Raw genomic sequence first — 24,942 nt, 5'->3', positions numbered from 1 at the left:
CGCCCCGTTCTTCTGGCCCCTGAGCTTTGAAGGGCAGAGTGAGTGGGATTCCAGCCCCCCTCACCCATCCAGTGAGTGCTTTGTGCAGTGAACAACCTGTGTACTCGGGCACTCGGGATCAGGTGGGAAGGGAAGACTTCTTTGAGGTGGTGACATCTGAGCAGAAGCATACAAGAAATGAGGGAGGGAGCCCCAGGGAGGTCTTGGGGGTGGGGGAAGCACCCAAGACAGAAAGGCCCTGAGGGAGGAGCATGCCTGGAGAGTTGAGGGACCGCACAGAAGCCCCTGTGGCTGGAAGCTGGGGGGTGGCGATGGGAGGCACGGAGGAGAGGTGAAGTCAGAGGGAACAAAACGGGCCTATGGTGTAGGAGCCTGGGCTTCGTGGCGATCTTGCTGAGGGATGGGAGAACCGCGGCGAAGGTTCTACGCGGAGGGCGGAGCTGAGGCTCGGGGCTCCCGGACGCCCTCTGGCGGCCGTGCGGGGAACCGACGGGGCGAGTGCGGAACCGGGCCCAGCCTAGAGGCCTCTGCTGAGGTCCCGGTGCCCGGTGCCCGGTGCCCGGTGCGGCAGGACCAGATTCTCTGCGGCCCCTTGGGGGTGTTTGTGGCGGGGAAGCTGATATGTGGGGTCTCTGGGGACAGAGAGACGCCCCCCCTCCTAGCTCTGTATCTACTTCCCCACGTGCGAAATAAAGCACCGAACAATGTAGTTCTTGGCATCCTTGCCCCCCACCCCCCCACTCCCCGCACCCCGGGGAGACCACAGGTGGCTGTACAAAATGTTGGCCGGTGATTTCTGCGGGTTGGGGCCTCAGTTCTGGAGGGTTGGCCGCGTGCAGCCTGAGCAGAGCAGCCACGATGCCTAGGAAACACTTACCATGGGCCCTGCCTCAAGCCCTTCACCCGGGATGTTTTATTTGGTCCTCGCAGAAGCCGGGGCATGGGGATTGAGAGTCCCATCTTACAGATGAAGAAACTGAGGCCCCGCAGCAGTAAGTGGAAGGCTGGGCTGCATGCCAGGCCGTCTGGCTGCAAGTGCACGATCCTGGCCTCTGCACATCCAGCTTCCAGGGAGGCCAACAGCAAGGTCTTCCCAAGAGGGCAACGCAGGAACCAGAGCCCTCCACCCACTGGGAGGAGACTCAAACTGGGGACCAAACTTCATAGACCTTGCTCCCAGATCCCAGAAGCAGTTCTGTAGGTGACCATGGTGTGTCCTCTTTTCCACGGCTGAGGCATGGGGTGAGGGGGGGAGTCATCTCTTCTTTTCCAGGATCTGAACCCTAGACTGACAGTGTCCAAAGGTCATCATTAACTTCTGGCTTGCCACCTGCTCCGTCTGTTTTGTTTTGTTGTTTCTTTAATTGCGGTAAAATATACATAAGATGAAATTTGACATTTTAACCATTTCTATGTATACTGCTTGGTGGCATTCAGTACACCCCTGCACGTTGTGCAAACAGCACGAGCTGAGCCCTGCCCATCACCGCTTGGCTTCCTGTCCCGCTACATCTGAGTGCTCTCAACACCTGACGAGAAGGCTCACATGGTATTTGTTCTTTCGTGCCTGCCTGGCTTATTTCACTTGGCATAGAGGCTCCAAGGTTCCTTGATGTTATAGAATGTGCCAGAATTTCTCCACCCATTTTTCATTTTATTTATTTATTTATTTATGAGAGACACAGAATCACAGGCAGAGAGAGAAGCAGGCTCCTTGCAGGGAGCCTGATGTGGGACTCGATCCCGGGACTCCAGGATCATGCCCTGAGCTGAAGGCAGATGCTCAACCGCTGAACCACCCAGGCATCCCTCCACCCATTTTTTTTTTTTTTAAGATTTTATGTATCCATGAGCAACACGGAGAGAGAGGCAGAGAAAAAGGCAGAGGGAAAAGCAGAGCCCGATGCAGGACTCGATCCCAGGACCTCAGGATCACGCCCTGAGCCAATGGCAGACGCTCAACCACTAAGCCACCCAGGTACCCCTTGCCATCCGTTTTGACAGATAGGGAGGGAGAGAGCTAGGGGGGAAAATTGTTAGCTTGTGCCTTAGGGAGGGGGCTCCCAAGGCTGTAAGGGCACCAGGAGACTTGTCATGCTGGGGACAGATCTCAGAGGCTCCCTGATTTCAGAGATCAGTAACACAGCAAGACCAGACAGCAGCCCCAGTTACCGAGAGCTCATAAGTTTCATGAGGCAGAAGAGTGAGTGTCAACCAAGGGGTTTTTCACTCCACTGGTCCCTTCCTAGAATAATGCCTTTAAATGCAATGCAGTAGGGGCACCTGGGCGGCTCAGTGGTTGAGCATGGGACTTCAGCTCAGGTTGTCATCCCAGGGTCCTGGGATCGAGTCCCACATCAGGTTCCCTGCAGGGAGCCTGCTTCTCCCTCTGCCTGTGTCTCTGCCTCTCTGTGTGTGTCTCATGAATAAATACATATAATATTTTTAAAAACGCACATAGTAAAACCCCAGGATTACAAGGGGCCCAATTATACTGAAATCCAGCCATCAGTGAACCACCACCACCACCACCCTCCCCCCGGTGGAATCTGTGACACAGTAATAAGGGCTGTTGTATCGAGACACTAATTAGAAAGAGCTAGTGGTGGGTCTAATCAGCGGTGAGTAAACAATCACTGGAAATCTCCAAAACAACTGCAATGTGGTGGAAACAGCCCTGATCCCCTCTGTGATGGTGACAGTGACACAGATCCCGGTGATGCCATTGTGCTCTGTTCACATTCACGGTGGATAGAAACCATGAAGTCTCAGTGAAGGACCCAGATGTCATTTTTCTCTCCGTGTCCAAGTTCACGGAACCTCCTAAATCTCATCTGAGCACGCTGCAGGCTGAGAAGCCCTGAGGTCACCTCCAGGGTGGGGAGGGAGATGCCCCATGTCAAGGTTTTAGAGTAGGACCTGGCTCCTAGCTGTGATAAGGTTGGTCACACTAAGCCTCTGGCCCATTATTAAATATCTGTGGTATATATACCATTGTACCTTAGGTGTGATCATGTATTCTAATAATATATTAGAATTATGTATAAAATGTATTATACACCTCTTTATAGAATACAGCTGACTTGAAGAACAGTGGGTTAGGGGGCACCTGGGTGGCTTAGTCGGTGAAGCATCTGCCTTTGGCTCAGGTCATGATCTCAGGGTTCTGGGATCGAGTCCCACATCAAGCTTCCTGCTCAGCAGGGAGTCTGCATCTCCCTCTCCTTCTGCCGCTCCCCCTGCTTGTGCTCTCTCACTCTCTCTGTCAGATAAATAAGTAAACTCTAAAAAAAATAAAAAAGAAAAAGAACAGGGGTCAGGGGTCTCGACTCCAGCACAGTTGAAAATCCATGTATGACTTTTGACTCCTCCAAAATTTACCTTATAGCTTACAATTGACCAGAGGCCTTACTGATAACATAAACAGTCAATTAACACATATTTTGTGTATGTGTTCAACACTGTATTCTTACTATAAAGTAGCCAGAGGAAAAAAAAATGTCATTAAGAAAACCTTAAGAGGGCAGCCCAAGTGGCTCAGCGGTTTGGCGCCAGCCTTTGCCCTGGGCGTGATCCTGGAGTCCTGGGATCGAGTCCCACATCGGACTCCCTGCATGGAGCCTGCTTCTCCCTCTGCCTGTGTCTCTGCCTCTCTCTCTCTCTCTCTCTGTGTGTGTCTCTATGAATAAATAAAGAAAAGAAAAGAAAAGAAAAGAAAAGAAAAGAAAAGAAAAGAAAAAAGAAAATCTTAAGAGGATCACCTGGCTGGTTCAGTCGGTAGAGCACGCGACTCTTGATATCTGGGTCATGAGTTCGAGCCCCATATTGGGTGGAGAGATTAGTTAAAAAAATAAATTTTTTTTTAAAATTGCAGTCCTTCAATTGTTAGCCACTCAAATCCCTTGTTAGGGTCATGCTAGCAGCTATAATAAACAGACCTCAAAATCTATAATATGCTAGCCTAATAAAAGCTTATTTCCTTATAAAAGGAAAATCATAAGAAAAAATACATTTACAATAGTGTACTATATTTCTCAAATAAAATCTACTTCTATGTGGACCTATAAACTTGTATGGTTCAAAGGTCAATGGCATCTGTCTATTGATCAATTTATCCAACTGGATTGAGTATTTCAGAAGCTATACCATTGACCCATTTAAAGCATACAATTCGGTGGTTTTAGTATATTCTCAGGATTGTGCAATCATCACAGCAATCAATTTTAGGACATTTTCCGCACCCCGTTATGTACATTATCACATTCAACCAATTAGATATTCAACGGAGTGCCTGCAGGGTACTGAGCGTTGTTCCAGGCCCCAGGGTGACAACAATAAAGAAAACAGACCCAAGCCCCTGCCCTCGAGGAGCTGACATTTCTACAGGGAGAGATTAAAAATAAGTCACATTGAAAATAAAATTGTAAAAAGAAGCAAAAATAAGGAGCATCTATAGTCTGGCTGATGGTGCTAAGTGCTAGGAAGGACAAGTAGGAAATGGGGTGGTGGGGGGCAGAAAGGGGGTGTCAGGGGAAGGCTTGCAGAGGGGGTCCCATCTGAACAAAGACCCAAAGGAAGTGGTCCTGTGTAGCAAGACAGATGGGGAGACTGAGGCTCAGAGAGGCAAAATAGCTTCCCTGAGGTTCCCTAGCAGACAAGGGGCAGGGCTGGGATTAGACTCGAGGCTTTGCAGGCTCTGACTCCCATGCTGTGAGAAAAACCCAGCCGCAGACCTGGATTATAAAACCTGATGCTTTTTTAAGCACCTGCTAGGGGCCAGGTGCTGTGCTAAGCACTGAACCATCCCTCTGTGCTTTTTTTTTTCTTTTAAGATTTTATTTATTTATTCATGATAGACATAGAGAGAGAGAGAAGCAGAGATACAGGCAGAGGGAGAAGCAGGCTCAGAGCCTGATGCGGGATTCCATCCCAGGACTCGATCCCGGGACTCCAGGATCCCGCCCTGGGCCAAAGGTAGGCGCCAAACCGCTGAGCCACCCAGGGATCCCCCTCCCTCTGTGCTTTTTGAGCTCACTTCTCCGGGACTCATTTATCTCATCTGAGAAATGGGGATAGTAATACTTCTCAGGGACCTTCTGAGAATTCAATGAGCCGCTACCCTCAGCTAATAAGGCAAGGGCGTAGAGCAGAGCCTGCACAGAGGAAGTGCTCCGTGAAAGATTACTTCAACACTTACTGAGTCCTTTTGGTGTGTCAGGCACGGTGCTAACCTAGGGACACAGCAGGACACCACCCAGTTGGAAATCCCTGTCCTTGTAGGGCTTGTGCTCTTGCTAGGGAGACAGGCACCCAAGCAGGGAAATGTGGAATAATCCGACTCGTGGAGAAAAATAAAGCAGTGATCAGGGATAGATGGTGGGGGCTGCCTTAGTAGGGAGATGAGGGAGGGCTTCTCTGAGGAGGTGACGTTTGAGCAGGTGTGAATGAAGGGAGGGAAGAGCGGTTCAGGTGGAGGGAACAGCAAGTGCAAAGGCCCTGAGGGTCTGGAGGGTGGTGGGTGCGCTTGAGGAACCAAAGGGAAGCCAGTGGGGCTGGAGGGGAGGGAGCCACGAGGAGGAGGGAGGGAGGGGGGCCGCGGGGGGCTTTGGCTTTTACTTTGCGTTCTCCAGAGAGGAGCCAGGACGGGTTGTGAGAAGAGGAATTTCATGACCTAAGTCTTAAAATCATCATTATTAGTGCTGCTGCTGTTGATGGTTGTAGTCATACTGATATTATCACTCCAAAAAATAATAATAATAATAATAGCACTCCCACGCGACGAGGAGGGACGGAGATAGGGAAGCCAGTGGCCCAGGGTCCGATCCGGGGATCCGAAGCCCCGCTCTCAGCCATCCCGAGAAGCCGCCCGGCCGCTGCCCACCAGGGGGCGCCAGAGGCCGGGCTCCCGCTTTGGGGAGGGGGGGCGCCAGGTCCCGCCCCCCCGCCCCTCCCTTCCCTCCTCCCGGCTCCGGGCCCCACCCGGCTCAGACGGCTCCGGACGGGACCTCGCGCACAGGCCGCTCCGCGGCCCGGATCCCCGCGGGACCCCCGTGCAGCCCGCCGCCCGGTGCAGCCCCCCGCGCGCCCCCTCGGTGAGTGGCCCCGGCCGCAGCTGTCGCCTCCCAACAACCCCCGCACCTCGCTCGCGGAGCCTCGGAGCCTGGTTATTCCCCTGCCGCGCAGACCTTCAGCCCCCACCCCACCCGCAGTGTGTAACGGTGTCGCCAGTACCGCCACCCCAGCTCCCTCCAGCTCCTTCCAGTCCCTAACAGTGCCCCTGCCCCCCTGGATCCTTCCCACCGTGCTCAGTGGCCCCCCACTCCCAGGGGCCTCCCCATCCTCCCAGCCAGGAGAGATCCCCTCCTGGAGTCTCCGTCACCCACCTCTGTCCTATTTGGCCCCTCCTCCCACTAAAGAATTTCTCTCCTGCATCGCCAACCCGCTGGCCAGTCCAGCTACCCCTAAAATGTCCCTCAGACTCCTCCCGGCCCAGGACCCCCCGCCCAGGGTGCCCTCTCTCTGCCAACATCCCAATTCCCAGCTCCTGTCTCTCCTTCACCTCTCCAGCACTCTTTCCCCTCTACCCTTGTTCTTTTTTATTTTTTAATTTTCCTTTAAGTAGCGTTGTGATTTTATGGATCTTAGCAGTTTTGATTTGCAGTTAATTTTAATGCTCAAATCTGTCCCATCTTTGGCAAGTGGGAGCTCCTGCAGGCTGGTCTCTGTGTCCCTGTGACATGCCCCGTCCATCTTTGAGCACCTTCCCACTACCTGATCCAGGCTCACTTGTTCTTCCCCTGCTCCAGTCCTGGAATCAACCATTTCTCCAAGAAGCCCTAGTTTTTGCTGGTTTATTTGCTTTTTAATGGAGAATGGTATTTGGAGACTCCAGTCTGGCCAAAAGCTGGCTCTGTGAAAAGATCAGTAAAATTATAAGCATCTGCTTAGAGTGATCAAGGAGGAAAAAGAAAAGACACAAATGACTGCTATCAAGAAGGAAAGAGGGGACATCACTACAGATCCTACAGAGAATGAAAAGATAGTAAGGGAATATAGAGAACACAGTCTAGGTGCTGGGGGTGCCCGTTGTTGCGGGTTGGAAATTCTCTCTTCCTAAATCAGACCTCTGGGGGCATCTGGGTGGCTCAGTGGTTGAGCGTCTGCCTTTGGTTCAGGGTGTGATCCCAGGGTCCTAGGATCGAGTCCCACATCGGGCTCCCCACAGGGAGCCTGCTTCTCCCTCTGCCTATGTCTCCACCTCTCTCTCTGTGTCTCTCATGAATAAATAAATAAATCTTTAAAAAAATAAATCAGACGTGTAATAGGAGCACAGGTTCCAAGGTCAAGTTGCCTGGAATCCCAGACTGAGCGCTTTCTAACTGAGTGATCTTGGATAAGTTATTGCTATCTTCCTGAACCCCCTTGTGAGTCAGAAATGTGGGGATAAATTGTCCTACCTTACAATGTTGTTATGAAGATTAGATGAGTTAGAGCAGTGTCTGGCATGCAGTGATCATAAATGTTATTACTCTTGTGATGGCTTGAGGCCCCTCATGACCTGGGTGCACCCAGGCAACTCCTCAGCCTTATTTCTCAGCCCTCCTGTGTCCAGTTATCCCTCCATGCATTTCACAGCTCTGGGCCTCGGCACACACCATCCTCCCTGCCCACCTTGCACGGTATCCCTATTGTGCATGGAGGGAAGCCGTTCAGCTCAGAGTTTGCTAACCCTGTGGTCAGCTCACTATGTCTCCATCTTGTGCCCACAAGTCCACTGCCCGGCATTTCCCAGGCATCACTGCTTGGTGCCAGGTCCCCTCATCAATGGGGGCCTTGAGTGGGTAGGGAGCCAGTCTCAGGCCTATTTCTGGATCCATAGTGCCTGACACATGAGGTGATTTTAGTGAAAATGTGTGAAATGATAGCAGAGGGGGAGGGAGGAAGGAAAGAATGAACCAGTGAAGGAATACATTTCTTCGAGGCAGCTGCTATATCCTTCCCCTTGTCCATCCCTTGGTCTCCCACCATCAGTCCTGCTTCTTCAATCATCCCACCGTTAATCTCTTTCTCTTCCTCTCTCTGGAATAATCACCTTCCTCCTCCATGAACCGTCACCTCTTGCCCTCCAGGGCTCTCTGCTGCTCCCCCTCTACCAATCCCCCCAGCCTCCTCCACTCGTTGCACTTTCCGGCTCCCTTCCTTGTCCTTCTCCTCCTCTGCCAGGCAGCCCCCCCCATCAACACCCTGCCGTCCTCTTGCAGGCAGCTCTCCCCTGCACGTCTCCGTCGTGAGCCCAGAGCCCAGTGGACAGTGTGCAGCCACCATGTTCAGCTGGCTGAAGCGGGGCGGGGCGCGGGGCCAGCAGCCTGAGGCCATCCGCACGGTCACCTCGTCCCTCAAGGAGCTGTACCGCACCAAACTGCTGCCTCTCGAGGAGCACTACCGATTCGGCGCCTTCCACTCGCCGGCCCTGGAGGATGCCGACTTCGACGGCAAGCCCATGGTCCTGGTGGCGGGCCAGTACAGCACAGGCAAGACCAGCTTCATACAGTACCTGCTGGAGCAGGAAGTGCCAGGCTCCCGCGTGGGGCCCGAGCCCACCACCGACTGCTTCGTGGCCGTCATGCATGGGGACACCGAGGGCACCGTGCCAGGCAACGCCCTGGTCGTTGACCCGGACAAGCCTTTCCGAAAGCTCAACCCTTTTGGGAACACCTTCCTCAACAGGTGCGCAGCCTGAGAGGCAGGGGTGCATCTTCCTGTCCCCTGCCTGCCTGCATCCCTCCCTGCCTGTGTTTCTTCCTTTTCAGCTCCAATTCCCTTCTCTTCCTGATCCTTCTACTTCCTGCCTCTGCTCTCTGGCCTCCTCTAGGGGAGCAGTGAAGCAAGTTTGCCTGGGTCCAGCTCCTTTCCACGTGGGGGGGCCTGGGGCAAATGACCTAACCTCTCTGTGCCTCTTTTATCCTCATCTGGAAAATGGAGATAACCATAGTCCGCACTCATGTATAAAGTGCTTAGAATGGCACCTGGCACAAAGTAAGTGCTCAGTAAACATCAGCTCTGAGTTGTGGTTTTTTTTTTTTTTTTAATAGCTATTATTCTCTGTTCTGATCTTTCAAGATCCTGTGCTTCTCTGTACCTGATCCACCTCTGTGGATCTGGTTTCCCTTCTAATGTGTGCTCCCCTCCTGGCCTCCCCGCGTTGACCCCTGCCTTCTCCTCCGGCTCAGGTTCATGTGTGCCCAGCTCCCCAATCAGGTCCTGGAGAGCATTAGCATCATCGACACGCCGGGCATCCTGTCGGGCGCCAAACAGAGAGTGAGCCGGGGTGAGTGGGGCCAGACTCCTGGGTCTGAGGGAGGAACGACTGGGTCTTTGCGAGGACCTGGGCCTGTGTCAGCTGGCCCCGAGCTGGCGGGGTAGCAGAAGGGAGATGGTGGAAGGCTGTGATTGCTCCATGTCTACGCAGGCTGCAGGCAAGGGGAGGCGTGTGCATGAACACGTGCCAGCAGGCTGCAGCTCCATGTCTGGGCCGGTCTGGACCATGTGGAGGGAGAGATCTAGAGAAACAGGGTGACACGGGAAGTCAGAGACAGATTCTGAGGGCGGGCAGCCTCATGGAGACGCTGGGGACCCAGAGAGGAGGCCAAGGCTGGGCAGGGAGGCCCTGGGCCTGGTCCTGACTCCACCTCTGGGTTGCAGATGGGGCTGAGCAGGAGTTGGGAGGGGGTAGTCTGGGTGCCGGCCAAGGCCCAGCCTGGAATTTATAAACAGCTGTGCAGGGGGAGCGGTGGGGGGGTGAATTCCAGCGGGGGGCCTCTGGGGGAGCCGGCCCCCACCCCTGCGCAGCCGCTCAGCATCTGCAGCCCCCGCCACCCCACAGTTTCTGTCCCGCACCCAGTCTGGCCTTGGGAGTGGGGCGGGGGCGCAGAGACTGGGGCAAAGGAGGCTGCATTGTGGGGCAGAGGGGAAGGGAGGCGGGGCCGCCAGGCAGGGCCAGAGCGTGGAGGGTGACGGTGTCCCTGGCCACTGCCCAGCAGGCGCACATCCCCCTGGGAGACAGGCAGGGGGCAGCTGCAGAAACCATCGGAGGGCGAGCTGCCAGCCTGAGGGGGGAGGCAGGGGGGCAGCCTGGGAGTTCCTGGGGCTCCGCCTCCACCAGGAGAGCAGGAGGGGTGCGGGGTGGGGGCCAAGGTTGTGGGGAGGAGGAGAGAGTAGAGAACAAGGTCTCCTTCCCTGGCAGGGTGGGTAGAGGAAGCAGAGGAGAGTCCGTTGGTCTGTGTGTGTGTGTCTGGGAGTCTATGCCTCTGACTGTAGCTGGATGTGACTTTGTGTGGCTCCGAAGGACTGTGGGGACCTTGGGGGACTTTGTGGGGTTGTGTATGACTGTGTCTCTGTGCGACTGTGCTGTGAAATGTGCCCAAATGTGTGTGGAACTGTGGGCGATTTAGCATGTGTCCCGGACTGTAATTGTGGGTATGACACTGCGATTGTGCGTCTGTGTGTCAGGGCCATGCTTGTGACTTTGTGTGGCTGTAGAGGACTACATAGGACTCAGGGGAGTTTGTTGGATTGTGTGTGGCTGTGTCTGATTCTATCTCTATATAGTTGTGTCTTTGTGTGTACAAGTGGGTGTGTGTGAGTGAGAGGGTGTGTCTGGGAGTCCGTATCTTGTAGCCTGTGGCTATGATTGTGTCCAGATGTGTGTGCACGTGTGTGTGCATTGCCGGGATGCGTGGCTGGCTGCCTCTGCGTGTAAAATCTGTGAACATACTTGTGTGTGACTGTAGCGTAGTGGAGCCTCTGGCGGGGTTCAGCTCTGGGCTCTGCTACTTGCCGTCTCCAAGGTGGACCCTGGACGAGGCGCTAGTCTCTCCTGGTCTTGGTCTCCTCATCTGTAAAATGGGAATAATAATAGTATCAGCCTCGTAGGTGGCACCAAGGGTTAAAATTAAATGTCAAAACCCGCAAAGCACTTCAGTGTGCGCACACAGTAGGCGCTCTGGATGTGCGGACCACTGTGTGCCTGGGGAGTGCCAGGGCCACGCACCCCGCACCCCAGGGGCACTCCCTGCCACGTCTCTCATTCCCACGCTGACTCAACCTCCCGCCCTTCCTCCCGCCCCGCGGAGTGAGACACACTTTCCAAATCCTGGCCTGTGTGTGTGTGTGTGTGTGTGTGTGTGTAGACACTGGGGAGGGAGGGAGCCCCAGGAGCCCAGCTGCCATCCCTCTGGTTACCTGGCCCCTCCTCCCCGCAGTGTCCCCCCCACCAGCCAGTCCCCAAGGGCCACTAGGAGCAGGTTCTGTCTTATCCGCCTGCGCCCAACACCCACTCTTCAATGGAGCATAGAGACCCATGCAGGCTCCTGCTCCGGGCCACCTAACTGTGTGTCTTGAGTAAACCCCTCAACCTGTGTGTGCCTCAGTTTCCTCTTCTGGAAAATGGGGGCTTGTGAAAGTGCCTGCCTCCTGAGGCTGTTTTGAAGATTCAACTAGCTGAATCAGGGAGAGCATGCAGTGAGGTCATCGAGTGAGTCAGCCGTGGCTCCCTGTCCTGCCAGCTAACTCCTCGTTCCCCAGGTCACCACCGTGTCCCCCCGACCCTGTTCTGAGAAGCCCTCCCCAAACCCCTCCCAGGCCAGGTCAGGTGCCCCTGCACTGGGCTCCGAAAGCTCTCCGGGTTCCCTGACCCCGGCCTGACCAGTCTGGTGGTCTGGGTTTGTGTCCTCCGTGGACTCTGGGCCAAATGAGAACAGGACTGGGAGTGCCCTAGGGGTGCTTCCCTGGGGGGCCCCCACATGCGTCATAACTGGTACTTGTTGAGTGTGCTTACTGTGTTCTCAGACTGTGTCTGTTTGTTTTAACGGTTTATTTTTTAAAGATTTTTGTTTGTTTGTTTGTTTGTTTATGGGAGGAGGCAGAGAGGGAGGAAGAAAATCTCAAGCAGACTCCACACTGAGCTGAGCCTGATGCAGGACTTGATCCCACAACCCTGAGATCATGACCTGGGTAACCAAGAGTTGGGCGCTTAACTGACTTAGCTGTGCCATCCAGGTGCCTCTGTTCTAGCAGTTTCATTGAGGCATCATTTACATGCCTAAAGCTCACCCATTTTTTTTTTTTACGATTTTATTTGCTTATTCATGAGAGACACACAGAGAGAGGCAGAGACACAGGCAGAGGTAGAAGCAGGTCCCTGAGGGGAGCCTGATGTGGGACTCGATCCCAGGACCCGGGATCACACCTTGGGCCAAAGGCAGACGGTCAACTACTGAGCCACCCGGGTGTCCCAAGCTCACCCATTTTAAACAGGCATGGTTTTTGTAAATAGGCTCTTTTTGTATATGATATATGAGCTCATTTATCTTTTTTTAATCTTTTTTTAATCTCCACAACAGTCCTACAAGTCACATTCTTACAGGAGAGGAAACATTCAGAGAGGTTTCCTACTTGTTTAAGGTCACATAGCTGTGGGGGGAGGCAGAGGCGGGATTCAAACCCAGAACTTCCTGACCCGCCAAGGCGGGGTGTTCCCATGGTTCTTCTCTGCTCTCCTGAGCACTGCTCACTGGGTGCATGAGTGAACGGCAACAGAGTGAAATGTGGGGGCACCTAGGTGGTTCAGTGGTTGAGCGTCTGCCTTTGGCTGGGGGCATGATCTCAGGGTCCTGGGATCAAGTACCTTATCAGGCTCCCCACAGGGAGCCTGTATTTCCCTCTGCCTATGTCTCTGTCTCTCTTTCTGTGTCTTTCATGAATAAATAAAATCTTAAAAAACAAACAAACCAATGAACAGTGTAAACTAATGAATGAACAAGGAAGGAAGGAAGGAAGGAAGGAAGGAAGGAAGGAAGGAAGGAAGATGGGAGCCATTTGTTGAGACAGGTGCTCCACAAAGGCCAGGACTGGTCTCCGTGTTGTCTGTGGTAATGTGTGGTACCCGGGATAGGGCCTGGCCCACAGAAGACTCTGTAAATATTGTCAAATAAATTCAAAATATTTACCATCTGCTCTGGCGACAGTAGAGCCAGAGCCAACGTGAACTCTTTAGTTGCTGGATGGCCAGGAGATCCAAAGTCCTAGGGAGGGACTGGGGTGATGGAGGCACTTGGGAAGCTGGGGGGTTCATAGAAGCGCAGAGTCTGTTAAGAAATACTTCAGTGTTTTAACAACCTGTGCATCTGGACCAGTGCACACCACTAGTATCTGCTTAAAGAATGAATGAAACGGGGGCAAATGAGAGCCCTGAGGGCCAGGGGCCAGAGTGATGGGGTAATTCTGGTGCCTGGGGGGCCACAGCCGGGGGGACACTCTTGGGGCCTTGGCTATGGTGCCCCGAGAAGGGTTTTGAAAGTTAATAACCTGAACACCGGTACAGTCCGATGTCAATCCAAAGGAATGGGTGCTTCTGAAAGGCTGGAGGGAGGGGGGGACTGACCTCTGCCCTTCGTACCCACTTCCACTGCGTACCCCTAGGCTACGACTTCCCGGCGGTGCTGCGCTGGTTCGCGGAGCGCGTGGACCTCATCATCCTGCTCTTTGACGCGCACAAGCTGGAGATCTCCGACGAGTTCTCGGAGGCCATCGGCGCCTTGCGGGGCCACGAGGACAAGATCCGCGTGGTGCTCAACAAGGCGGACATGGTGGAGACCCAGCAGCTGATGCGTGTCTACGGGGCGCTCATGTGGGCACTGGGCAAGGTGGTGGGCACGCCCGAGGTGCTGCGCGTCTACATCGGCTCCTTCTGGTCCCAACCCCTCCTGGTGCCGGACAACCGGCGCCTCTTTGAGCTGGAGGAACAGGACCTCTTCCGCGACATCCAGGGCCTGCCACGCCACGCGGCCCTGCGCAAGCTCAACGACCTGGTGAAGAGGGCACGGCTGGTGCGGGTAAGCAGCTCTGGGGATGTGGGAGCAGCTCTTGGGATAGGGGAGCAGTGCTGGGGATGGGGCAGCAGCACTGGGGATGGGGGAGAAGCTCTGGGGATGGGGAGCAGTTCTGTGGATGGGGGAGAAGCACTGGGGATGAGGGAGCAGCACTGGGATGGGGGAGAAGCTCTGGGGATGGGGAGCAGCTCTGGGGATGGGTAAGCAGCACTGGGGATGAGGGAGCAGCTCTGGGGGTGGAGGAGCAGTTCTGTGGATGGGGGAACAGCTCTGGGGATGGAGAGCAGCACTGGAACGCACCCAGCAGAGCAGCCCTTGCCCTGCACCCCATCTCATCCCATCCCATCTAGTTCTCTGGAGGTCACTTAGGGGCCCTCGGGTGACGTTGTGCCCTCTGCTCTAAGAGAGTCGTCCAGGCGGGGTCATGCTGGTGCAGGGTGAGTGAGGGACTAGAATGGCCTAGAGTCACCCCTAGGCTACGCATCTATCATTCTATTTCCACATCGCTCTGTCTCTCCTGTGTCCTGTCATCCTTTCACCCACGCCCTGCCACCAGCCACACGGATCATGGCACCCTCCATGCACCAGCCACCAGGGACTCCCATGTACTCAGCAGAACTCAAGCCCTCACTGTGGTCCATGGCCCTTCCATTCCCCCATCACTCTGCACTACTTTTCCCCTCTGTCCTCTTCTGCTCCCTTTCCCACCATGCATTGCACTTCACGCGGGCCTCCTCACCTCTACCTCAGGGCCTTTGCACGTACTATTCCCTCTTCCTGGAAACCGCCCTTCCTCGCCCCGCTCCCACTCGGCTCGCCCCTCACCTCCTTCAGGTCTTTGCTCAACATGCCCAGGAAGGCTTCCCTGTCTGCCCTCCCTTTGTAGGACTCGAACTCCCTGCTCCCATCAGGTGAGCCTGCCTTTATCCTTGTGGTTTCCTTCATAGCATTCCCGCTGCTGTCTCCCCAGCACCCAAAACAGAGTTGGGGCTCAGTGAACCTTTATTGAACAAATGGCATTGAACAAACCCTCTCGTGCAACCAAATCTGCTCTCTGCCTGGTCCTGTGTTGGGCGGCACCGAGGACACAGCAGTGACCAAAGGCAGTTGGGAGGAAACAGACCCACCCAGACAGTGATGACCCAGCATAGTCAGGGCAGGCACTGGGGAGCCCAGGGGGAATGAGGATGGAGGGCTTCTTGGAGGAGAAGGCATCTGAGCTGCAAACTGGAGGAGGAGGAAGAGGAGAGGAAGGAATTCTTAGACACTGGGACCAGCAAGCGCGTGGACCAGAGATGAGAACGTGGCCTGTTCAAGGAAGAGGGGGAAATGTCGGTGTTGAACCCGGTGTAGACAATGCAAGTAACTGAACCTGAGGCTGGCGAGGTGGGTGGGCGTCAGACCCCCCCCCTCCCAGGGCTGTGGCCTGGAACCTGAGCTTTGTCCCAAGGGCACTGGGGAGCCATGGAAGAGTTGGGAGCAGAGGAGGGACAGCGTCATACTCGGGCTGCCTTCTGGTGGGTGGATTGGAGGGTGGTTAGACTGGGGCCAGAGCCCAGGGAGGAGGCTGGGGACCGAGGCACAAGGAGGAGCCTGGATCCACAGCACAGGGCCTTGGGGAGGGGAAGGAGAGCACTGGTTTGAGAGCCATTTTGGAGGCCAAATGGAACATTCATGGGGGCGGCTGCCAGGGTGGAGGTAGGGCAGGAAGCTGGGCAGGCAGGGAGGCCGAGGAGGTTATGGGGGGTGGAGGAGCTGAGGTGTTGGTGTAAGGAGCAGTGGAGAGGGGGTGAGTCAGGGCCCCCCCACCCCAGGAATCCTCAGGAGGGAGCGGCCCAGCGGTCTGCTCAGCCTGGGAATCCACCTTTCCCTCCTCCCCACGGGGCTCTGGGCTGTCTCTGTGTCTCCCTGTGTTTCTCCTCCCTTCTACCTCTTTCCAGCGGCCACCTCTCCCTCTACTCCTCCCTTTCATGCTCCTCCTCTCTCCTCCCTCCTTCTCTGTCTCTCTCCCTCCTTTCTCTCTCTCCCTCTCTGGTTTCCTCCTGGACTTTCTCAGTCCTCCCCTGAAAGGACCCCCGGCTCGCCCTCGCTCCCCCGGGACCCTGCACGGACCCCCGGCCCCAGGCGCCCCCCTTGGACCCCCAGCCCCAGGCTCCCCCCTCCGACCCCCCGGCCCCAGGCCCCGCACGGACCCCCGGCCCCAGACGCCCCTCGGACCCCCGACCCCAGGATCCCCCACAGACCCCCGACACCCCCCCCCACTGACCCCCGGCCCCGGGGCCCCCCTCGGGGACGCAGACGGCGGCGGCGGGAGCGGAGGCCCAGGGCCGTGGGACAAGTGGGCGGGGTCGGCCCGGACACCTGGTGCCCCCGCCTGGGCAGGAGGCGGCTCCGGAAACGCGGACAAACCCCGGAGTCCGGGACCCGCGCCCCGGCCCAGCCCGCCCTCCCACCTTATCTCTTCCTGGCACCTTCCCCCGCTTCCTCTCTGGAAAAGCCATCAGCGCCCTCCCGCCTTCCCTCTTCTGGGTCCCCCAGGAGCCGCGCTGGGCCCCGCCCCCTCGCCCCATTGGCCCGCGCTCGCAGGCCCCGCCCACCACCCTGACCCCACCCCTGTCCCTTTGGCCCCTGGGACCCGTGGACCATTCCTTCCCCCTCCTCCCGCGGATCCATCCCCAGAGCCCCTCACACCGGGCCCACCGCGACGGAACCCCGCTGGCCCCCCCTGCTCCGGGGCACCCACTCACTCCGCACATGGGACTCGCCACAGTTGGTCTGGCCATCAAACGGTCCACACCACTTACCTCCCCGTAGGCTCTCCCCCAAAGTACAGGGCCTTTCTGGACTCTGGGTCACTACTCCTCCGTCTCAGTTTCCCCGTCTGGACGATATAGGGTGTGGATGAGTCACCTGGCTCTGCTCTGCCCTCTGGTTGATGTAATAGCTGCTGGAGGGGGTGATTTCACGGTGTTGTGATACTTGAGGCCAAGATCCCGGGAGGATCTGATGCCAATGAGGCCAGGCTGCCCTGAACCCTCTTACCGAGCTTCTCTGAGGCGGCTCAGTGCCGTTCACTCAACAAACAGTTACGGAGCCCCGACAACGTGCATCCGCATTGCTTGGGGTCCTGGGGATACAGCAGAGAACAAACCAGATGATGTTTTTTTTTTTTTTCTTTCTTTCTTGTAGAATCACTTTTTACTGGGGAAGTGGATATTAAACAAATGGATCTAGAATATCATACAGTATTGTATGTGATAAGGATCAGGAAGGAAAATGAAGCAGAGGAAAGGAGATTGGCAAGGGGACTGTTTTAGGGAAGTCAGGGAGAGTCTCCCTGAGGAGGTGATATTGAGCAGAGACCTGAAGAAGGGAAAGAGTGGAGGCCGGGGGGAGGCCCTCTCAGGCAGAGGGAACAGTAAGTGCAAAGGGCCTGAGGCAGGAACAGGCTTGAACAAGGAGCCCAGAGCGGTAGGGGTGGGAAGACATGAGGATTCAGAACCACTCAGGGGCCGCCAAAATTTTTAGCATTCTAAGCCTATGATTCATTAACAGAGCTTTTAAACGAGTGTTTTCCATCAAACATTTAAGACCATTTCATGGTGAAGCATTTAAGCTCGGCCGAACATGCTCCCTCCCAGCCCTGATCTCCCCACCAGCTTGCAGGACCCCTTCCCTCGAGGCAGCCCATAAGGAGGAGTTTCTTGTGTCTTTTTCCAGAATATTCTATTTTTATTTAGGCACATGCAGTTAATTACTGAACTTCCCGTCCAAAAATGCTAATGTTCATTATTCCGCCCTCCTTGTTTGTTATTTGATAACTTGAGAGATCGAGGCTCCAAGGTTCCCAGGTTGATTGCTTTCCTCCACAAGTATTTCTTGAGTGCATTCTGTGTATGTTGTGTCGGCGCTGAGGACAGAAGGAACAGATAAGGTCCCAGCCCCCCTGGAGCTCACATTCTGATGGAAGGAGACAGAATAGGTAAACCACCAGATAAACAAAATAAGAGTTACAATAAACAGTGTGGGGGGTGGGAAAGTGACGGTAGAAAGTAATTGGATGGTGGTGGTCGGGGCACTTGCTTCTCATAGGATGGCCTCTGTGAGGAGATAGGATCAAAAGGAAGCTGAAGGAGCCACTTTGGGGAGATCAGGGCAGAGTTGCAGGCAGAGAGCGGCATGTGAAAAGGCCCTGTGGTCAGAAAAAGATTGGCATGCTGGTACAAGGAAGGCAGGTGAGGAAGCTGGCACAGTTGAGGGGGCAATGAGGGGAGAGGATGTTGGATGAAACACTGGGAGCCAAACTATAGACAGCAGTGGTTCTCAAAACCTTCCATCACAGGAGCTCGTGACACTCTTAAAAATGACTGAATGCCCCAAAGAGTTTTGAATGACCACACTAGAAGCTAAAACTGAGAAAATGTTTAATATATTTATCTGGTACTATTGCTTATCCAACAATACTCACATAATTAGTAAGTAGTAACTTATTTATTCTAAATGTTATTGATGAGTTATGATAGCTTACATTAATATTGATAGTAGATATTATAAGATCATTTTTTAAAATAACAATAAGCCTATAGTATGGTAACCCAAGTCCCATACATTTTATGAAAATTATCTCCAAACCAAAAAAAAAAAAATATATATATATATATATATTAATTACAGAGGACGATGGCCCTATTTTACATTTTTGCAAGTCTCTTTAATGTCTGGCTTCCAAGGAGACCTCTGGATTGGCACATCTGTTATTGCATTTGATCAGTGAAGGTGTCCTACTGGCTTGTTGCCTTTAAAAACTCCACTGTTGGGGATCCCTGGGTGGCTCAGTGGTTTAGCGCTTGCCTTTGGTCCAGGGTGTGATCCTGGAGACCCTGGATTGAGTCCCACATCAGGCTCCCTGCATGGAGCCTGCTTCTCCCTCTGCCTGTGTCTCTGCCTCTCTCTCTCTCTCTCTGTCTGTGCCTCTCATGAATAAATAAATAAAATATTAAAAAAATAAAATAAAAATAAAAACTCCACTGTCCCCAGGGGAGATGAAAGCACAAAAGACAAATAGCATCTTAGTATTGTTATTAAAGTAGTTTTGATTGTATGAATCTCTGAAAGGGGCTGGGGATGGGGGTAAATCCCGGGGGTTCCCCCAACCACACTTTGAAAACTGCTGCTGTAGGGACTTGTCGGCTGTGGTAGGAATTTTGTACTTGGATAAGAGCAAACCGAGGCTTTGGAGCAGTGTCTCGTGATCTGGTGTTTGTTCCTAAAAAACAAAAAGGCCTCTCCAGCTGTTGCTGCCTGGGGAAGGCATTGTAAGGGCAAGAGAAGCCAGAAGACCAGCGGGGTGCCTGCGCTGTCTCCCCAGGCGAGGGATGCTGACACTTGGCCCTGGGGGGGGGGTGGCACCCAAGATGGAGAGAGAAGTGAAAACAGAGGGGACACATGTAGAGGCAAAAGGCAAAGGACTCACTGATGGATGGATGTGGCTGGTGAGGAGTAAGGAGAATCAAATCAAGAAAGGTTTCTGGAAGTCTGGCTTCAACTGGGAACGGAGTAGTGGGGGTGCCACACCCTGTACCCTGGTTCCCCCTGCCCTTGCCCCACCACCGGCAATGGGCACAGCTGGGAGTGACACAGCTCTGGGGGTTGGGCCCAAATTCCACTGGGCGTCAAAAAACGGAGCTGTCCAGGAATGTGGACGAGGCAACCAGCATCCCCAGCTCCAGGAGAGAGGCCTGGGCTGGTATATAGATTTGGGGGCGGGGGACACTGCCTAGGAGAGGAGGAGCCCTCCTGCCCCTGACAGCTGCAGCTGCAGCAGCAGCAGCAGCAGCAGCTCACCTGTAAGGGTCAGAATGCACATCCTCAGGCCCTACTCTGGGCCCCATGAATCAGAAGCGCTGGGTGTGGGGCCCGGGAGCAGTGGTGCAGGCTCAGGTGAGCGCGCTCCTCCCGCAGGTTCACGCCTACATCATCAGCTACCTGAAGAAGGAGATGCCGTCCGTGTTTGGGAAGGAGAACAAGAAGAAGCAGCTGATCCTCAAGTTGCCCGTCATCTTCGCCAAGATTCAGCTGGAGCATCACATATCGCCCGGTGACTTTCCCGACTGCCAGAAGATGCAGGTGGGAGGTCGCCCGGGAGGGAGGTGGGAGGCGGAAGGGCTCAGCTCCTGTAGGCTTCGGGGCAGGGGCCTTGAAAACAGAAGGTTCTGGAAAGTACCTCCTGCAAATGGTTCCATAAGAAGGCATTAGGACTAGGGAATGAAGAGAAACCCCCAGGGAACCGTGGCTCAATAAGGATGGAAGTTTGTTTCTCTCCGAAAGTCCTAGAAGGTGGTCCGGGGCTGCTATGGTGCTTTGCAGAGCCCCTTCAGTCTTGGTTCTCCTCCATGGCTGGCCTCCACTTCCAAAGGTCCCCACGTGGTACAGAATGGCTGCGAGACCCCAGCCATCTTGTCTGCATTCCAGCCAGCAAGAAGGGAGGGAAAGCTACCGGCACAGTCTGTCTCTGGAAGGACACTTTCTAGAACCGTGCTGTCCAATAGTCCTTTCTACCACGATGGAAATGTTCTGGGCTGTGCCGTCCAGTACAGTAGCCACTAGCCCCACCGACACTGACATCGTAGGTTTTTATTTCATTTTAACTGATTTAAATGTCAATAACCGCATGCAGCTCCCGTATTGGAAAGGCCAGTTCTAGCGTCGTGCGTGCAACGTATGCTGACGTCCAGAACGCGGCCACAGCTGGCCGTAAGCTGGAAAATGTAGCCTCCCCTCTAGGCAGCTGGGTGCCCATATAGTGCCCAGGGGTTCCAGGGCTGAGACAGAAGTGACAGATGGGTATCAGGGGGCTCCCTTGCACGTCCAGGTCTAGGGTTAACCAGTGTTGGGGGGAAGCACTGGGTATGGGTGCGGTGGCAACGGGGTGAATGAAGATCTAGTGGGCAGGGCAGGGGTGACGGGAGAAACAAGGGGACAGAGGTCCCAGTGCAGGCATGGAGGTGGGGAGCGGGACCCCCAAGCCCCGGCTGAGCCTCTGTTTCAAAGTTGCATCAGGCTGGTCCTCAGAGCCCGTGACCTTTGGGTCTGAGATGGTCTCTAACCCACAACCCGGAGGACCTACTGTAGAGTGGGTTTCGCTTGGGCCACTTGCGAGCTCCGCGAGTCTGGGCGAGTCACCTTGCCCGAGCCTCTGTTTTCGGCTGGGCAGTGGGTGCCCAGGCCCCGTCGAGCAGCGTGTGGCACGGACTTGGCACTGGACCAAGGCTCTCACCCTCAGCGATGCTGACATTCGGTGGCAGAGCGAGCTTGCTCAGGGGTGTCCTGTGCATTGCGGGACGTTTGCGTCCGCCTGGCCTCGAGGTGCCAGGAGCACCCCCCAGCTCTGACGGTCAGGAACGTCTCTAGATCTTGCCAGGTGTCCACCAGGGTAGAGTGACACCTCCCCTGGTTGAGAACCTGGCCGGGCTGAACTGCAGCTGCTAGCATTACGCTGACAATTCTGGAAGACTTCATCCAGATGAATTCATGTAGCCCTTCCCACACCCCCCCAACCCCCTAGTGAGGGGAGCACCAATGCTATGGATCCGTTTTACATGTGTGGAAACTGAGGCCCAGAGAGGTGAAGTCGCTCGCCTGAGGACACACAGCTCCAAAGTGGCAGAACAGGGTTGGGACCTGGGCAGGCTGGCACTGGAGTCCAGACCCCACCCCCACCCCTTTATGTCAGTTCAGGGGCCTCTCCACCTTGGCTCTGGAAATCAATGTGGTGCCATGAAACACAGCGGTCTTGCTGGGACTCTCCTGGTGTGGGTGACTTGGAGCGGCCGCTGGAGCAGCAGCATGACCGTAAATCCAGCCCCACAGCTGCTCTTGCACAGAGATGACTTCTGGGGCGGGCATGTGTGTGTTTGTGTGTGTGTGTGTGTCCCAGGGTCGCCTAATGATCTGGCCATCCCCAACCTAACCTCCAAACTTGGCAGCGAGCCTCTTGGCCATTTCTGTGAAGTGGGGTGACAGTTAACGGAGCAGTAGTAAGAATGGAATTTCCTTGATTTGCACAATGGTGGGGGTGCAGCTGGGGTGCCAAGAGGCTGGGCAGAGCTGCAGCCGATGTCAGAACACTGAAACCCGTCTCCACCAGCTGGCAAACGGCTGCTGCTGTAAGTCATCAGAGGGCCCCCCGAGGTCCCTATCGTCCAGGGATTCTGGGGGGCACGCGTGGCACAGGGGGAGAGCCTCTGGGACCCTGCTGCCCAAGTCTCTTCTGAGCGGTGGGTGCCCAGGTAGAATGGGCTGTGCAGATATATTTTTTAAAGATTTTATTTATTTATTCATGAGAAACAGAGAGAGGCAAAGACGTAGGCAGAGGGAGAAGCGGGCAGACGCTCAACCATTGAGCCCCCCACGTGCCCCTGTGCAGATATCCTGATACTTTTGCACCTCTCTGGGAAGACCTGCCACCAAGTGGGCCGCCCAAGTGTCTTGCAGCCCCCACGGGTCTGGGGCACCTTGAGGATGGTGCCCCCTGACTTCCCAGGGCACCCCTCTCTTCCTCCCCTCCAACAGGAGCTGCTGATGGCTCACGACTTCACCAAATTCCACTCGCTGAAGCCAAAGCTGCTGGAGGCGCTGGACGAGATGCTGACGCACGACATCGCCAAGCTCATGCCCCTGCTGCGCCAGGAGGAGCTGGAGAGCACGGAGGTGGGCGTGCAGGGTGGCGCTTTCGAGGGCACCCACATGGGCCCCTTCGTGGAGCGGGGGCCTGACGAGGCCCTGGAGGACGGCGAGGAGGGCTCGGACGACGAGGCCGAGTGGGTGGTGACCAAGGACAAGTCCAAATACGACGAGATCTTCTACAACCTGGCGCCGGCTGACGGCAAGCTGAGCGGCACCAAAGCCAAGACCTGGATGGTGGGCACCAAGCTTCCCAACTCGGTGCTGGGGCGCATCTGGAAGCTGAGTGACGTCGACCGGGATGGCATGCTGGATGACGAGGAGTTCGCCCTGGCCAGCCACCTCATCGAGGCCAAGCTCGAGGGCCACGGGCTGCCCACCAACCTGCCCCGCCGCCTGGTGCCGCCCTCCAAGCGGCGCCACAAGGGCTCTGCGGAGTGAGCCGGCCGCTGCCTGCCGGCCCTCCCTCCCACTTGCCCTGCTGTGGCTCCCCCAGCTCCAGCTGGCTGCACGCACACCCTCACCCCAGCCTGCACGCACCCTGCCTGCCCGCCTTCTCAGCTGTAAGGATGGAGGCCTCTCCACCTGCCTCCGCCAGTGGGGACCAGGGGAGGGGCAAGGCTTCTCTGCTGGCCTTTGCACCTCTACCCTCACGTACACTTAGGCACACGATGTTGACATTAATACACACACACACACACACACACACAGAGGCATCAATCCAATCGTGTATTTATTGAGCACCTACTATGTTTGGATGTGCAGGGCTTGTTCTGGGCACTGGGGATCACAGCCGAGAGCAAAACAGACCCGTGTATCTACCCTCAGGGGGCTGACATTCTCAGGAGAGAGCACCTACACTCACAGTCACACACCTGGCCCTAACCAGTCTGATCCCCCCAGTTCTGGGCAGGACCCCGGGCCTCTCCCCGTTGTTCAGTGGCCACTTGGCTGAAATAACGAACACACTTCTTCCCGTCCAGGCAGGGACCACCTGCCCCTCCACGCCATCATGTCCTCAGGCCTTGAGACCACTGGGGGCTCCCAGGGGAGCTGCAACCTCCTACTTGCTCACATGGACCCCATGCAGCCCCTCCCCCTAGTTCTGGTCCCATCTCTTTTCTATAAGGAATGCAGCAGACAGAAAAGCCCCCTCCCTCCTTGCCTCTCCCAGACTGGGCTCACTTTGCGGTATTTCTGTCCTCCGCCCACCTGCCCGCCCCCTTCCCCCCCAAGCTACCCACAGCTGGTGGCCTGAATTCTAGACTGATGGGGCACAGGCTCTCTGCCATCAGCACTTAAGGACAGCCCCTACAAAGGCCTCAGGGCTTTATTTTAGTCCCCTTTTCAGGGATGCGCAGGTGGGGGTGGGGAGGGGGAATCTTGGTGCTACAGCCCTGCCTTCTCCTCCTGCCCTCCCACCTTTCTGTGGCTTCACCACATCCTAGTGTTTGACCCCATGGAAGACCCCACGGAAAAGATGGGGAAGGGTGACCTAGGCGGGACGACGCCTCCTCCAGGGTGCCTGCCCAGATGCCCACACTCACCATCACCCCCCCCCCACCTCCCCATGCCCGGGAGGGGCCTGTGAACCGAACAGCGAACATAGTTCCCACAGAGCAAATAAAGCCAAGGCTTCTTTCCACGTGGGAGTCACGGTGTCTTGGGATGGGATGGGTTGGGGGAGGGGGGGAATTGCTCTCGACTCCTGCGAACATGAGCCCTGGGCCAGACTTGAGGTGGCAGGGGGATGGGGCAGAGGCGGGGGTCCCCTCGAAGGTCCCAGGGGCGGGGTGGTGGTGGGGGGTTGTGGAGGGCCATGACTCAATGCAGCGGGGCCTGATGACTCAGGTCCGGGCTGGGGGCCAGACCGACATATTTTCCGAAGAAAAGTGACTCTGGGGCCCTCCCTCCGGGACATCCCTCCCGCCTCCCGCCGCGGGGGCCTGGGAACCCAGCCCTGGGGCGTGGGGCTGTGCGCGCGCGAGCTCGGGCACATCGTGCCCCGCTGCCCCCGCCCTGCCCGCCGGCGTGCACCCCCGGGGACGCCGCTCCCGACACGTACCCCGGGGGGACAAGCGGGCCCCAGGAACGGAAGCGCCGTGGCCCGCGAAGACCACCAGGTGTGCACGCGCGCGCTTGCGCGCTCACCCCTGGGGGGTAGGCGAGCAGGGGCAGGGGGGCGGGGACGGGACCCCGCGGGCTGAGCCCCCGCCGCACGCCCAGGCCACACCCACCGTGCCCGGGACACGCTGGCCGCGCGCTCTTCCCGCCCACGCGCGCCCTCCCACTGCCGGGCTCCCAGCGCCCCCTGGCGGGCACTCGCGACCCGCGCGGGCTGCGCGCCCAGGGCTCCGGGGCCCCTGGCCTT

At 56.0% G+C, this 24,942-nt stretch overlaps 1 protein-coding gene and 1 long non-coding RNA gene across 2 annotated transcripts; one reads left to right on the top strand and one right to left on the bottom strand.

Annotated features, from left to right (window-relative positions):
• The first annotated feature begins 5,964 nt into the window (after positions 1–5,964).
• On the top strand, positions 5,965–24,216 carry EHD2 (EH domain containing 2). Its single transcript, XM_041739012.1, has 6 exons — positions 5,965–6,092; positions 8,262–8,727; positions 9,231–9,328; positions 13,480–13,892; positions 19,851–20,015; positions 22,461–24,216. Exons 2-6 carry the CDS (start codon positions 8,324–8,326, stop codon positions 23,010–23,012), a joined length of 1,632 nt encoding a protein of 543 aa, XP_041594946.1. The 5' UTR covers positions 5,965–6,092; positions 8,262–8,323; the 3' UTR covers positions 23,013–24,216.
• LOC121481578 lies at positions 14,874–19,840 on the bottom strand. The gene is made up of 2 exons (XR_005985318.1): positions 16,343–19,840; positions 14,874–15,197 (listed from the first exon to the last, which is right to left on the bottom strand). It is a non-coding gene; the product is annotated as an uncharacterized LOC121481578 (long non-coding RNA).
• Positions 24,217–24,942: the final 726 nt, after the last annotated feature.

The sequence above is a fragment of the Vulpes lagopus genome, chromosome 2 (assembly GCF_018345385.1).
Source record: "Vulpes lagopus strain Blue_001 chromosome 2, ASM1834538v1, whole genome shotgun sequence".
NCBI lineage: Eukaryota > Metazoa > Chordata > Mammalia > Carnivora > Canidae > Vulpes > Vulpes lagopus.
The sequence above is the reverse complement of the archived record's forward strand: the minus strand, read 5'-3'. Positions and strand labels throughout refer to the sequence as shown.